The following is a 14107-nucleotide window of genomic DNA, read 5'->3' on the forward strand; positions in this document are numbered from 1 at the left end:
TCGTCTACCAAAATCACTAAGATCACACGACGCCGGATTGGTTACCGGACGGAAATTTAAAGTCCTCCGCTCGACACGCCGCATAGTTTCTGTGTGTTCGGGATGGCGCACCATCCCCAAGCCCCGAAGAACCAGTGGTCCACACTCCGCTATGAGCAGCAAGAAACACAAGTACAAAAGAAAAAAAAAAACAATTTCCCCAGATAAACCCTAACCCCCACAAAGAGTTAACCATCCCCACCAACATTCGTTCGACCGAGAGACGTGGCCAGACACAAAGTCGACCATCAAAACCAGCGTGGCATGGGAAAACCCGAGTCGTTGAGCGGGTGAAAAACCATGCCAGATGAGCCTCCGGAGGCTAGGAGTGTATCCTTCCGCTTTTCGAAGTGGCCGCCGCACCGAAGCATGGCTGAGGCCCGATGCAGTCCCCGAGTGCCACAGCAGGACAAAGGAAAGACAAAGGAAAAGGAAAAGACGAAGGTGGACTGTCTGAACCTTCAAAGGGACAGTCCCGAGTTGCGAAGATGGATCCACGAGTTGTTGGGTGTGGCGGCGATGAAGGGCCGGCGATCGCGAGGAGGGTGTCGTGAAAAGGGGGCGAGTCGACGGCGAGGAAATCCCTCAAAGTTGGGAGAAAGCGGACTCGGGCTTCGTAGCTCTTTGTCCTGTTGAAAGGACAAGAATGGCAGCAGCATTGGGATCGTGTTGCTGTCCTCATGAGACCCTCAGCAAAGGCTCGAGGGGGGGAGGCCGACCTCAAAGGTACCCCCCCGAGGGTTGTAGGAGGGAAGGTTGCCTACACTAGCGTGGTTTGATTTGATTTGATTTTATTCTTTTACGTCTACCTACTGTTATTTCGCAGCAATACGACGGCATATTCCGGACGGAAGCAGTCGGATGATGTCATCTTCCAAACTACTCCCGGGCGGTCAGCGATTGCAGGTGCGCATAGACTTCAAGCATCTCCTGTGACTTTTTAGGGTCCGGCATTGAAGCCAGGAGGACTCTCTGTCCAGCGCAGCCCGGGGGCGAACCTGCGGGGTTCCAGGGTTGGTTACCTGGTGTTTTTGGTTTGCAACAAACCGCGTGTAGTCTAGTCTAAAAGGCCACCGGCTCTCGGCACGGGGGTTTGTCCCCGGCGGATTACGCGTGGTTTGTCCTCTTGCGGGCATCCTACACTAGCGTGACATTTTCAAAAACCCTTATGTACCCTAATAAAGGCACCCCTGATATGTACAAGGCAACGTGCCTGAGTGGTTAAAGGGTATGACTAGAAATCATATGGGTTCGCCCTCACAGGTTCGAATCCTGTCGTTGTCGTTTTACTTTTTACGTAACTTTTCAGGTTTTTTTTTTTTTCGTCCGGAAGCTCCTCGCCGTCATTTCGGACGCATTCTGGGCCAGATGGGCTGGGGCGTCGTGAGGCGTTGTGGGCCACTTTTTGTCACGGGCGCGAGCGTCGACCTCCGAGAGGAACTCACCTGCGGCAGCGACCATTTCCCGCTCCTGGTGACCCTTCCTCTGCACGGCCACGCGCCGGCCCCGGCTCCACCCGGCAGGTTCCTTATGGACAAGCTAGACAAGGAGAGGTTCGATGCCGCGTGCAAGGCCGGCGCGACCCGCCTAGACTCCCTTGTCGCGGAGTACCGCAGGGCAGGAAGCCAAGTCCCACAGGACAGGCACATAGACGAGTTTGCGCGACTCCTGCAAAACGTCATTCTGGACGCGCTAATTGCCTCGACCCCAAGATCCGAAGGAAAAGCCAAAAGCTTTCCCTGGTGGAACGACGAATGTCGGGAAGCCAGCGCCGACCAGAGGGCAGCTCAGGCCCGCGTGAAGCACGCCGGCTCGCCCACGGAGGAACAGGAGGCTAGGGCCGTCCGCCGCGAAGCCAAAAAACGCCTGAGGTCTGCTCTCAGGAGTGCAGCCCGGGCCTTCTACGACGACCTCCTCGCCAACGTCGCGCGGTCCCGAGACATCTTCCGGATGGTCAAATGGAGGACGAAAGCGCCGAACCGGCACTCCCCTGCCCTGGCCCCGTCCGAAGGCGCGGAAGCCACAGTGCAGGACACCACGGAGAAGATCGCCCTCCTTCGCAGGGTGCACATGCCCTCCGACCGCCCAGGCGACGTCGACCCGCCACACATCGCTCTAGATGAGCAAAGACGGACCCGCATCACCAGCGGGGAGTTGGAGGCTGCGCTCCGAAGCCCGCGCAACACCGAACCGGGCCCAGACGGCCTGACCAACAACGTCTTGAAACTCGCGTGGCCTGTTTTACAGAGGCAGATCATGCATCTGTTCAACGCGAGCCTTTCCTGGGGCCACCACGCCGCCTCTTTCAAAGAAGCCAAGGTGATCGCCCTCGCCAAACCGAATAAGAAGGACCGTTCTTCGCCGCGGGCCTACCGACTGATCTCCCTCCTCCCGACTCTGACCAAGTGCCTAGAGAGGATCATCGCCCGCCGGCTCTCTCACTGGGCGCTGGAAGCTGGTCACATCGGGGAGAACTACGCTGGCGCGGTCCCCGGACGCAGCGCGGAAGACATGTGCCTGCGTCTGGCACACTCTCTAGAGTTCTACGCCGACGGCAAGTCAGAATCCTCAGTGCTCACCTTTGACATAAAGGGGGCGTTCGATGCGGTTCAGCCCAACCGGATGGTGAAGAGATTGGTGGAGCTTGGTTGTCCCGCCGAGACTTGCCGCTGGGTGGCATCCTTCTTGTCCGGGCGCACGGCGTCGCTATCTCTCGACGGCGTGGCCGACCCTCTCCAGCCTACAGGCGGCAGCCTGCCCCAGGGCTCGCCCATATCCCCCATCCTGTTCATGCTGTATATGGCTCCGCTGTTCAGGATGAATCTCCCCAGCTCTCTCCGCGGATACGCCGACGATGGCTGCTTGGTCCACTCTAGCTTGTCCTTGGAGGAGAATTGCACCGCCCTTTCTCGCTCGTTGGAACTGGTGAACAGTTGGTGCACAGAGAACGGCATGGCGTTAGACCTCGCCAAGTCTGACCTCCTGCACGTGACGCGCAAGCGCCACGGTCTAAACCCGAGCGCGCGTCTCCCGGACGGTTCCACACTCCAACCGGTGGACCCTCGCGGGACTCTGCGCTGGCTGGGCGTGTTGTGGTCCCGCAACCTGTCGTTCCTGCCGCACATCCGCGACGTAGCCCAGAGGACGGCGCCCGTGATCCGAGGCATCCAGATCCTGTCCGGTTGTTGGAAGGGCGCGCCGATTAGGGGGGCTCTCACGGCCGTCCGCGCCTGCGTGGTCACGAAACTGACATACGCGGCGGCCACGTGGTGGCGCCCTGGCCCCTCGCCAACCAAGCCTTCCCGGGGCCTTCTCGGGGCTGCCCACATCCTGGACCGCACGGTCAGGAGGGGACTACGTGCAGCGCTGCCCTTATATTGCACGACGCCATGTGCGATCTTCAACCTGGCATCGGGGTTCCCCCCCATGAGCTGCGTCCTCGACCACCTCCTGGCCTCGGCCGGCATCAGGGCATCTATAGCCCCGGCAAACCACCCCTTAGGGTTCGGAGACACCGATGGTGGCAAGCTGGGTACGCTCAAGAGGCTACTCCCGCACAGGATCGCCACGAGCCTCCCTGCTAGGTGCAAGGGAGTGCTCCCGACAACCCGCCCCCCGCTGCAAGGCGACAAGGAGGCCGCAGCCGCGGCCCACCAGCTACTAGTCCGCTCCTCGGACCCCTCAAATCTCTAGATCTATACGGATAGATTCAAGTTGAGGAATGACAAGGTCAGCGCCAGCTGGGTGGTCATTCAGGACAGCAGGACCCTGTCCACGGGCAACTGCCCTGCCCCGTTCCGCGCCAAAGTCCATGACGCCAAGGTGCTGGCCATCGCCAAGGCCCTGGCAGAGGTCGACTCATGGGAGAAGCCACAGTGCCGCAAGGTCTAGATCTGCTCCGACAATCTCGCCGCAGTGAACCAGCTCACGTCTCGCTACGCCAAGCCGGGCACCTCCGAGCAGTATCTGAGGCGCGCCCAGATGATCTGCGCAAGCTGGATCAGACCGCACCCAGAGCGGCCACGACCAAGGCCCTGGCCCGACGGCCCACCCGAGGTAGAGGCTATTTGGGTCCCGGGCCACTCCGACATCGCGGGCAATGAGCTCGCAGATGAGCAAGCAAAGCTAGGGGCCAGGACAAACACCTGGCTGGACGGCATGTCGCTCTCCTGGGCCCGCCACTATTTCCGCTCCCGTCTCGACTCTGCTTTCCGCGCCTGGTGGGCAGAGGAGGGACGCGCCATCAGACCCCATCTGCACCGCCCAGTTGAACCCCCCAAGAAGGCTTGGTCAAGTCTCCTTGACGAGACCGATCGCAAGCTCGCCCGCGCAGTGCTGACTGCTCTGTCCGGCCATAGCGACTTTGCGGCCTACCATCGCCGCTTCGAACATGTGGACGCCGTGCTCTCCTGCCCCCTTTGCGGATCGGAGACCGCCCCAGAACATGTTTGGGTCTGCCCCCGGAACCCACAGCGGGTGTCCCGCAGCTTCTTCCAGAAGTTGATAGGCACCAAGCGCGGGGCCACCTGGCTGGCCGCCAAGGCAGCTAAAGCACCCACTGTGCTGCTCGCCCACCGCCGTGCGAGGACTGAGGTGCACCCACAGGCCGCCGACCCTCCCGCTCGCTCCCCGTCGAGCCTACCACCGCCCGCCCCTCCACCTCCCAGTGCGGGGGCTCCCCCGGGCCTCTCGGCTTAGCGCGCGCGCTGCCACTCTCGTCTGTTTGCTCGTTCTCCCTTTCTCTCTCTACTTCCTGTCTTTCCTTTGTTACTTTTCTTTTGTCATGTTCTATCATTCTTTTGGGTTTGGTCTTCTACAGGGTAAAGGCCGAGGCTTGGGGTCTTGTTTGGGGCCTTACAAGCGAAGGACAGCCATTGCGCTGGGCGGTCGGGGGACCCTCCGTCATTATGCTTCGTGCTGTGGGGATTTTCTGTTTGCATGATTCTGGGTTTTTGGTTCTTTAGCTTCTGTATGTATTTCTTGGTACTAGTTTTAGTCCCCTGTCGTATGTCGAGAATACCTCGCGAGTAGACAGGTAAAATAAAGACAATCAAATCAAATCAAATCAAATCAAGGCGTTGTGGGCAACCAGCTGGTGGATCACTGAAGGCCGCGCCAACAGATTCCATCTGCGCCGACCAGCAAGAAAGCGTGGAGCAGCCTCCCGGATGAGACGGAGTGCAAGCTCGCCCGCCTCGGCCTGACCGGCGGTTACGGAGATTTTGCAGGCTCTCGCCGGTTGAAGCATGACGATGCCGTGCTCTCTTGCCCTCTCGCTGAACCAGTGCCTGGCCCGGAGCACGTTGAGGTTTGTCTCGGGAACCCTCGGCGGGGGTCAATAGGTTTCTTGCAGAAGCTGATAGGCATCAAGCGTTGGGCCATATGGACGAAGGACGGCCTTTGATCTGGCTGAGTGGGAAACCCTCTTCCACGAGATTTCGAGAAATAGGGGCTCTGTATGCAGGGTTTGTGGTTTTTGCTTTTGTCTTGTAAGGCTTGGTACTAGGAATAGTCAGGTGTTCTCCTGAGTAAACAGGTCACTAGTTAAATAAAGAATACCATCATCATCACCACCGCTCTTCTCAGACGTCACACAAGACACCAAACTTGGAAAATACGAGGGCGAGGCACCACGGGCTGAAAAAAAAATCCAAGTCAAAGCCGCCTCTTCCTCCTTTCTCCCCTCGCCCACGAATCCCCTTTCTCCTTCCCCCCACGCCTGGCCTGGGACCCTCGTCCTCACCTATGCAGGGCGCTTGCATAGAGACCAGATAAGGGAGAACAACTCACAGAACACGAAAAAAAGGCTGTAGATAGACACATGGTTATCCAGCGGCTGAAGTTGCAATCAACAGGCCTTCTCAGCTGCTGTTCCTGTCGCAATCTATATACATTCTTCCTTTGCGACTTTCCTGTCGAGCCTGATTTCTCTCCGTCTGTCTTGCTATAACTGCTCCTTGCGATACATTTCTCTCGCATTGCGACTCCCTTCAGACCCTCCTCAAGCGCCTTGGGGCCAATACAGTACAACCCCTCCTACGCTAACCCGCCCTGCAAATGCCCATCTTCCCGTTCTGTCGCCGGCGCGTCACCGTGTCTGCCGCGCCTGCACCTGACACCTGCCCGCCGCACACACCATACCGTCACATACCCACACATGCAGCTACCGACGCACTCGCCGGCGCACCGCGTAGTGCAAATACTCGTGCCACCGACCGCTCACGCATTGCGGCATATAACCGCCGGCTGAGCAGCAGTAGCAGCTCGGTCAACAGCAGCAGAAGCAGCAGTAGTAGTGCAGGCACAAGTTCAAAAACCACCAGCAATGTACTGGCGCTTCCGACTTCTGCGAGTGCGAGCCGAAGCTTGCTCCAGGGACTGCGAGGCCAGGGCCGAGGAGTAGGGGTTGACGTGACTGGTTACAAAGGGAGCAGACCAAGAGCGATGCCTGCGTCTCAGTATAACCCGTCATCGTTATCATCTGCTCTTGCCGCCAAAGCCAATAGGAGCAACAATAGACTCTCTATCCCTTCATACACTACCTCACATGTCTCTCATGGGAACCAGGCCGATCGCTTGCGTATGCTGAAGCAAGGCCACGAGAATCGACCCCCCTCTCGGCTCCACCATCACAACTGTAACCACAGCTGTGCAGCAGTATCGCAGTGTAACATGCTCATACGCCGGAGTTGGCATGAGCGCATGGGCGAGGTGTTGTATGCGGATTAGACATCGTTTGGGTAGCGAATGCTGTTTGTGAAATTTTTGGTGCGAACTTAGAGCCAATATTCGATGGAACGATACTGCTAGCAATGGATAAACAGAGAGTTGTTGTGCCCAGTTACCCAAAACCGAGAGGTTGCCTCCGATGGAAACGAAACAGACAGTGTAATAGTTATATAACTAGTTAACTAGTTCAATGTTACACATGTCGTTTGATGTAGCTTCGTCCTGAAGTAGGTTTAACTGCATGGATATCATTTCATGACCTTAGCGATCGTGAGAAAAACCTACTTAACGTCAATGACATCACAGGCAATTCGATAGTGAAAGTCAGTTACGCAATGGATCGTCTATCAAAGACATTGTACAAACCATGTGTATAAAAAGAAACTAGCAATCGCCAACACAAAACAAACACCAGAAATGCATTCCATCTAAACTACTCGATTCCCGCGTATAAAACTAATAACTATCCAATATTTCAAAACAAAATTGACACCAAGAAACACCCTGGAAACCAAAACAAACCTCCTTCTAAGCCAAAACCAGAGCAAGCAGAGCCATGCGGCAGTACAGACCATAGCGCATCTGTCTAAAGTACGCAGCACGCTGGTCAAAGTCGACCTCCTCAGCAATCTCGTCCACACGCGGCAGCGGGTGCAGGACAACGCAGTTGCTCTTGGCATGCTGCAGCGTCTTGTTGTTGATAATGTATGAGCCCTTGACGCGAAGGTAGTCCTCCTCGGTAGGGAAGCGCTCGCGCTGCACACGAGTGCAGTAGAGCACGTCCGAGTTGGTCAGGATTTCCGGCGTCAGCGTCTCCGACTCACTGACCAGTTGGCCAGCGGAAATCAGCTGCTGGCGGACATCTTGCGGCAGGCCCAGGCCCTTGGGGGCTACCACATTGACGCGGACGTTGTAGTGGCGCAGCAAGTAGACCAGAGAGTGAACCGGGCGGCCATAGAGCAGGTCACCCAGGAAAGTAATCGTCAAGCCCTCAACGGTACCACGCTCCTCACGAATTGTGAAGAGATCCAGGAAAGCTTGGGTGGGATGTTCCTTGCTGCCGTTGCCACCGTTGATGACTGGCACCTGGCTGTACTTGCGTGCAATGTCAACCGAAGACTCCTCGGGATGGCGCAGGACAATACCGTCTGCATAGCACGCCATGGTACGTAGGGTATCTTGGAGAGTTTCTCCCTTCTTAACTGAAGATGAGCCAGTAGCGACATTGATCACCCGGCCGCCCAGGCGCTGCATAGCAGCGTCGAACGAGCATGAGGTGCGAGTTGACGGCTCATAGAAGAGAGTAGCCAGGACCTTGCCGCGAAGAATGTCCAAGACACCCTCGCGCTGCACACCAAGACGCATCTGTTGAGCCAGAGTGAACAGGGTGTGGAGATCTGAACGCGTGAACTGCTTGACCGACAAGATAGAAGTGTCCTTGAAGGAGGCCGAGTGAGGCACAGTGATAGATGGGCTCAGGAGACCAAGAGAAGGAACAAGGGCATCATCAAAGCCAGAGCCCTGGCCACGGAGAAGAGGCGAGACAAACTCTTGTACGCGCGCACGAGGCTGAGTGGGCGACAAGAGCGACACACGGCGTTCCACCTGCTGGTTTTCGACTTCAGTGATGGCAGCAATCGAGTGGTGAGTCGCAGGCTTCAGAGGGGGAGACATTATGGGACGGCGGTGAGAAGACATGTCCTGGCCGGTAGGAGCCGTGTCCAGTAACTGCCCGTCGAGGCAGACGGTGCGGTTGTGGAAGGTCACACGCTGAACAGCACCACGGAGAGAGCGCTTGGCAAAGGGCGAGTTAGGAGACACGGCAACAACGCGGTCGAGTTCAACTTCAATCGAAGTGCCGTACTGCTCATGCAGCTCGAAGATCTCCTTGGGGTTGTCGTACATGCGCAGCTTGATATCGTCAAGAGTCAGGCGGCCCTCAGTAACGGCAGTCAACAGGAGGGGCAGAGCCTCGTTGAGGCCAGATGCGACATTGGGAGTACTGTTAGCAGTCGACGAGGACAGCTGATACGGCAGGCTACCGACGGAGAAAACATCAATCGTAGCCATGTTATTCCACAAAGCAGCCTGGTCCTCTTTGGAGGGGAACTGGTCTCCGGCCTCTTCCTTGGTAAGGAAAAGTGAGTGAACAGAAACGTCACAGGTGACCTTGAGTCCTTTGGCCTTGCTGAGAGAGACCAGACGAATATCATCCTTGTTAGTGATGGAAGTTACGTGGATGTGGCGGCCGTGCAAGCTGGCTAGAAGAAGAATCGAGGCAAGATCCGTCTGCTTAGCATCGGTGACAATAGGCTTGGAAGAGGGCCACGAGTCAAAGTGAGCACTGACAGCAGCAACCTTGCTGATGTTGCCAGAAAGCTGGTTGAAGGGGATGAAGAGAGAACCAACTTCGCCAGTGACTAAGCTGATTTGATCGGCATTCTCAGAAGTAGCAGAGACCGAGAGGTTCCAATCGCAAGCACCAACCGAGCTGTTGTCTTGAGCCTGCTTCAGGCTCTTGGCGTCAGTAATAGAGCCATTGGTGCCCATGGGCATAACACGAATCATGGTGAAACCAGCAGCAATCGAAGCCTTAGCAACAGCCTGGAAATCGGTGTTGTTAGGAGAGACAATGCCGGGCACAAAGGCTGCAATGTTGATCAGACCGGGCAGAACAGCAGTCTTGTTGCTAGTGTGGCAATCGCGACGGTTGACATCCATGCTGAAGTTACGGGCAAGGGCCTCAATCAGAATCTTGGCGTTCTTGACGTTGGTGACCAAGGGAACCTGGTAGTCAACAGCCATACGACGAGTCTGGTAACCCTTGCTGATGTAGCTGGCCGGGCGTCTGTACTTGTTGCTGGAAGGCAGATTGATGTATAGGTCAATCATGTTGTTGGCCAGATGCTGGGTAAGAGAGAACTCGGAGTTCTTATCCTCATCATCACCAAGAACTTCAAGGTACTTGACAGGAATGTCGTGGCTCTGCAGGAAGTCAGCAGTACCCGAAGTAGCGAACAGGCTGTAGCCAAGCTTCTGGAGTTTCTCGATCGAAGGGAGCATCTCCTGTTTGTCCTTGTAGGAACCAATGGAAAGCAGAATGTTCTTCTCGGGAATCTTGTAGCCAGTTGAAATCAGAGCCTTGAGGTAAGCCTCGTACTTGTCAGAGCCAAAGCAGGCAACTTCACCAGTCGAGGCCATCTCAACACCCAGAACGGGATCAGCACCAGACAGACGAGAGAACGAGAACTGAGGCACCTTGACACCGACGCACTGAGGAGCGATATCAGTAGGAGGGTACTCCTGCAGCGGCTTGCCCATGATAGCCTTGGTGGCCATCTCGATCAGATCAACACCCATGACCTTGGAAACGAAAGGAAACGAACGCGAAGCACGAACGTTGCATTCGATGACCTTGATGTCATTATCCTTGGCAATGAACTGGATGTTGAAGGGACCGGTGACGTTCAAAGCAGCACCAATCTTGCGAGTAGCCTCCTCGATGCGAGCAATAGTAGTCTTTTCCAAATCTTGGGGAGGCAGAATCAGCGTGGCGTCACCCGAATGGACACCAGCGTTCTCAACATGCTCCGAAATGAAGTGACCGATAGTCTTGCCGTTCAAAGCAACAGCATCCATCTCAATTTCCTTGGCATTCTCAATGTACTTGGTAATGACCACGGGGTGCTCACGGGAAACTTCGGCAGCCTGTGCCAGGTAGTTTTCGAGGTCCTTTTCTGAGTAGACAGTGTTCATGGCAGCACCGGAAAGCACATAGGAGGGACGGACAAGAACGGGGTATGAGACCTTGTTGCAGAACTCGCGGGCATCGTCGAAGCTGGTGAGCTCCTTCCAGGTAGGCTGATCAACGCCAATGGTATCCAGCATACGAGAGAACTTGTAGCGATTCTCGGCAGTATCAATCATCTCAGGAGAAGTTCCCAGATACTTGACACCAGCACGCAGCAGTGGCAGAGCAATGTTGTTGGGAGTCTGACCACCCATGGCACCTAGAACACCAGAAGACTTCTCAAGCTCGTAGATATCCAGGATCGTCTCTAGATTGATGTTCTCAAAGTACAGCTTGTCAGCTTCATCGTAGTCGGTAGAAACAGTCTCGGGGTTGTAGTTGACCATGATAGTCTTGTACTTGAGGCTGCGAAGAGTGCGAATGGCACGAACGGAGCACCAATCAAACTCAACTGATGAACCGATACGGTAAACACCAGAACCCAAGACCATGACACCGTTGTCATCGAAAGACACATCGCTCTCAGTAGCGTTGTAGGTGAGGTAGAGGTAGTTGGTAGAGGCGGGGAACTCGGCAGCGACAGTATCAATACGCTTGACAAAGGGCATAATCTGAGCCTCGGAGCGCAGCTTCCGAATGGCAATTTCGTTGGAACTCCAGAACTTGGCAAGCTGGCGGTCAGAGAAACCAAGACGCTTGGCCTCGAGCAGAAGGCCAGGGGTCTTGACAATATCAGAAGTGGTGAGCTTGCCCATGCTGATAGCAAAGTCGCTAAGGCCCTTGAGCTTGTTCAAGAACCACTTGTCAATCTTGGTCAACTCCCAAATCTTGTCGACAGTGTAACCGGAGTGCATGGCATTGGCGATGGCAAAGAGGCGCTGGTCAGAGGGAGTCTGCAACTCATCATCGATGGACATAAGGGCGGGAGTCTCGCCAAAGCCCGTGTTGTGGAAATCAATGGAGCGAATAGCCTTCTGGATGGCTTCTTCGAAAGTGCGACCAATGCTCATGACCTCACCAACAGACTTCATGGAAGATCCCAGCTGGGTAGAAACACGGGTAAACTTCTTCAGATCCCAGCGAGGCATCTTGACAACGCAGTAATCTAGCGAAGGCTCAAAGCAAGCGCAGGTGGACTTGGTGACAGAGTTCTTGATGTCCTTGAGAGGGATGCCCAGACCCAGCTTGGCAGCAATGAAGGCTAGAGGGTATCCAGTAGCCTTGGAGGCTAGAGCAGAAGAACGCGAGAGACGAGCGTTGACCTCAATGATGCAGTACTCCTTGGAGTCAGGGTTCAGGGCATACTGAATATTGCACTCACCAACGACACCAAGGTGGCGGATGACGTTGACAGCAGTGGTACGCAGCATGTTGTAGTCGTCATCGGATAGAGTCTGCGAAGGGGCAACAACAATGGAATCACCGGTGTGAATACCAAGAGGATCAAAGTTCTCCATGTTGCAGACAGTGATGCAGTTGTCCTGGGCATCACGAACAACTTCGTACTCAATTTCCTTCCATCCCTTCATGGAGCGCTCAATCAGGACCTGGGGAGACGCAGCGAAAGCCTTGTTGCAAAGCTCAACGAGCTCGTCCTCGTTGTTGGCAAAACCAGATCCTAGACCACCCAGGGCATAGGCAGCACGAACAATGACCGGGAATCCAATATCCTGGACCACGTTCAGAGCTTCAGTAACATTGTTGGCTGAGGCAGACTTGGCGCACTTCTCGCCAATGGATTCCATGCTACGAGCAAAGAGTTCACGGTCCTCGGTAGTGATGATCGTGTCAATGGGAGTACCCAAGACCTTGACACCCAGTTTCTCAAACTCATCCTTGAGCTGGATACCGACGGACAGAGCAGTCTGGCCACCGAAGGTGCAGTAGATGGCATCAGGCTTCTCGTGGAGAATGACCTTGCGAACAAAAGCGGCATTGACAGGCAGGAAGTAGACTTTGTCAGCTAGGCCCTTGGAGGTTTGGATGGTAGCGATATTAGGGTTGATAAGAACGGTGTAGATGCCTTCCTCCTTAAGAGCCTTAATAGCCTGAGAGCCAGAGTAGTCGAACTCGCCGGCTTGACCAATGGAAAGACCACCAGATCCAAGAATGAGCACCTTTTGGACGTGGACACGGCTAGGGACCTGGCTCTCGTCGGTGATTTCACCTGGGAAAGAAACGGTGGCTTTTAGGGCAGAAGGGTCATGAGCGCACTTGGAGACAGAGTCCAAGAACACATCGAACAGAAACTCCGTGTCACGAGGGCCGGGAGTGCTCTCGGGATGGAACTGAACACTGAAGAAGGGTCTGCTGGTGTTGATGATACCTTCGTTTGAGCCGTCATTGGCGTTAACGAACAGCTCCTTCCAGCCTTCGGTCAGGGAGTCAACATCGACAGCATAGCCGTGGTTTTGAGATGTGATGTGGCACTTTCCGGTAACCAAGCTGGTGCAAGGAATGTTGTGACCGCGGTTACCAAACTTCATCTTCTTAGTCGAGGCACCCGAGGCACGGGCCAAAAGCTGATGACCCAGGCAGATACCGAAGATGGGAGTCTTGGCAGCCTCCATGGCAGCAGCCACGTTCTTGGCGGTGGTGGTGAGAACTGAAGGGTCACCGGGGCCGTTGGACAGAAACAGACCATCATAGTCGGTCTCCCTGGAAATATCATGGTCCCAGGGGACAACCAGGACCTCGACGCCACGCTTGAGAAGACAGCGGAGCTGGTTGTATTTCAAACCAACATCCAGGCAGAGTACTTTGAGAGTCCGGCCGGAGGGGTGTTTGCGGGCAACGTCGGTAGGAGGCTTGTAGAGCTTGGGTTCCTTGATCGAAACTATCATGAGAAAAGCAAGTTAGCAGGAGTCGGACGCAATGAAGGGAAAGTAAAAACGAGACAACACTGTGAGTTGGAGTAGCTTACCTTCAGCGACCAAGTTCTTGGTGTTGGGATCAGTCCAAGCGATCTCTTCAAACTCGTCAAGAGGGAGAGGCTTGGTGAAGAACTCCAGCTCGGCGCCAACAGCGCTGGCCTTGTGCATGCGGAGACGGGCCAGTGTGCTTCCGTTCTCACGGATGCGCTTGGTCAGCTCGCGGGTGTCAACACCGTAGATGGCGGGGACATCCTGCTCCTTAAGCCAAGCACCCAGCGAAGAGGTGGCCAAGTAGTGGGAGTAATCCTCACCGCAGTAGCCAGCCACAACAAGACCGGCAATGTGGATGCAGTTAGACTCGAAGTAGGCGGGCAGATCGCCCAGCACGTCATCCATGACGGTGCGGTCAGGCACGCCATAGTTGCCAACCATGGGGAAGGTGATAACCAGGATCTGGCCGCGGTACGACGGGTCTGTCACCGACTCGGGATAACCGACCATTCCGGTCTGGAAAACCAGCTCTCCAGCCACGGTTTTCTGGGCACCAAAGCTGTAGCCCTGGTAGGAGGAGCCGTCGTGCATCTCGAGACACACAAGGCGGCCATTGTCGGCCTTGGCAAGCCGGGACGAGGCCGGGGGCTTGGAGAAGGACATTTTGAGGGGTATCTGAAGAGGAAAAGCGAATTAAGGGACAAGAAAACAAATAAGAAAACAG

The 14107-nt window shown here is 55.5% G+C and overlaps 2 protein-coding genes across 2 annotated transcripts; one reads left to right on the plus strand and one right to left on the minus strand.

Moving 5' to 3' along the window:
* Nucleotides 1–1407: 1407 nt before the first annotated feature.
* On the plus strand, nt 1408–4737 carry BROUX77_006631 (uncharacterized protein; the record flags this gene model as incomplete). Its single annotated transcript, XM_073751637.1, has 2 exons — nt 1408–3571; nt 3956–4737. 2 exons carry the CDS (start codon nt 1408–1410, stop codon nt 4735–4737), a joined length of 2946 nt encoding a protein of 981 aa, XP_073602778.1.
* A 2559-nt stretch (nt 4738–7296) lies between these two features.
* On the minus strand, nt 7297–14046 carry BROUX77_006632 (uncharacterized protein; the record flags this gene model as incomplete). The annotated part of the gene is made up of 2 exons (XM_073751638.1): nt 7297–13355; nt 13443–14046. 2 exons carry the CDS (start codon nt 14044–14046, stop codon nt 7297–7299), a joined length of 6663 nt encoding a protein of 2220 aa, XP_073602779.1.
* Nucleotides 14047–14107: the final 61 nt, after the last annotated feature.

This window comes from Berkeleyomyces rouxiae, assembly GCF_048999995.1.
Source record: "Berkeleyomyces rouxiae strain 22BRR77 chromosome Unknown BrBRR77_ptg000009l, whole genome shotgun sequence".
Lineage (NCBI taxonomy): Eukaryota > Fungi > Ascomycota > Sordariomycetes > Microascales > Ceratocystidaceae > Berkeleyomyces > Berkeleyomyces rouxiae.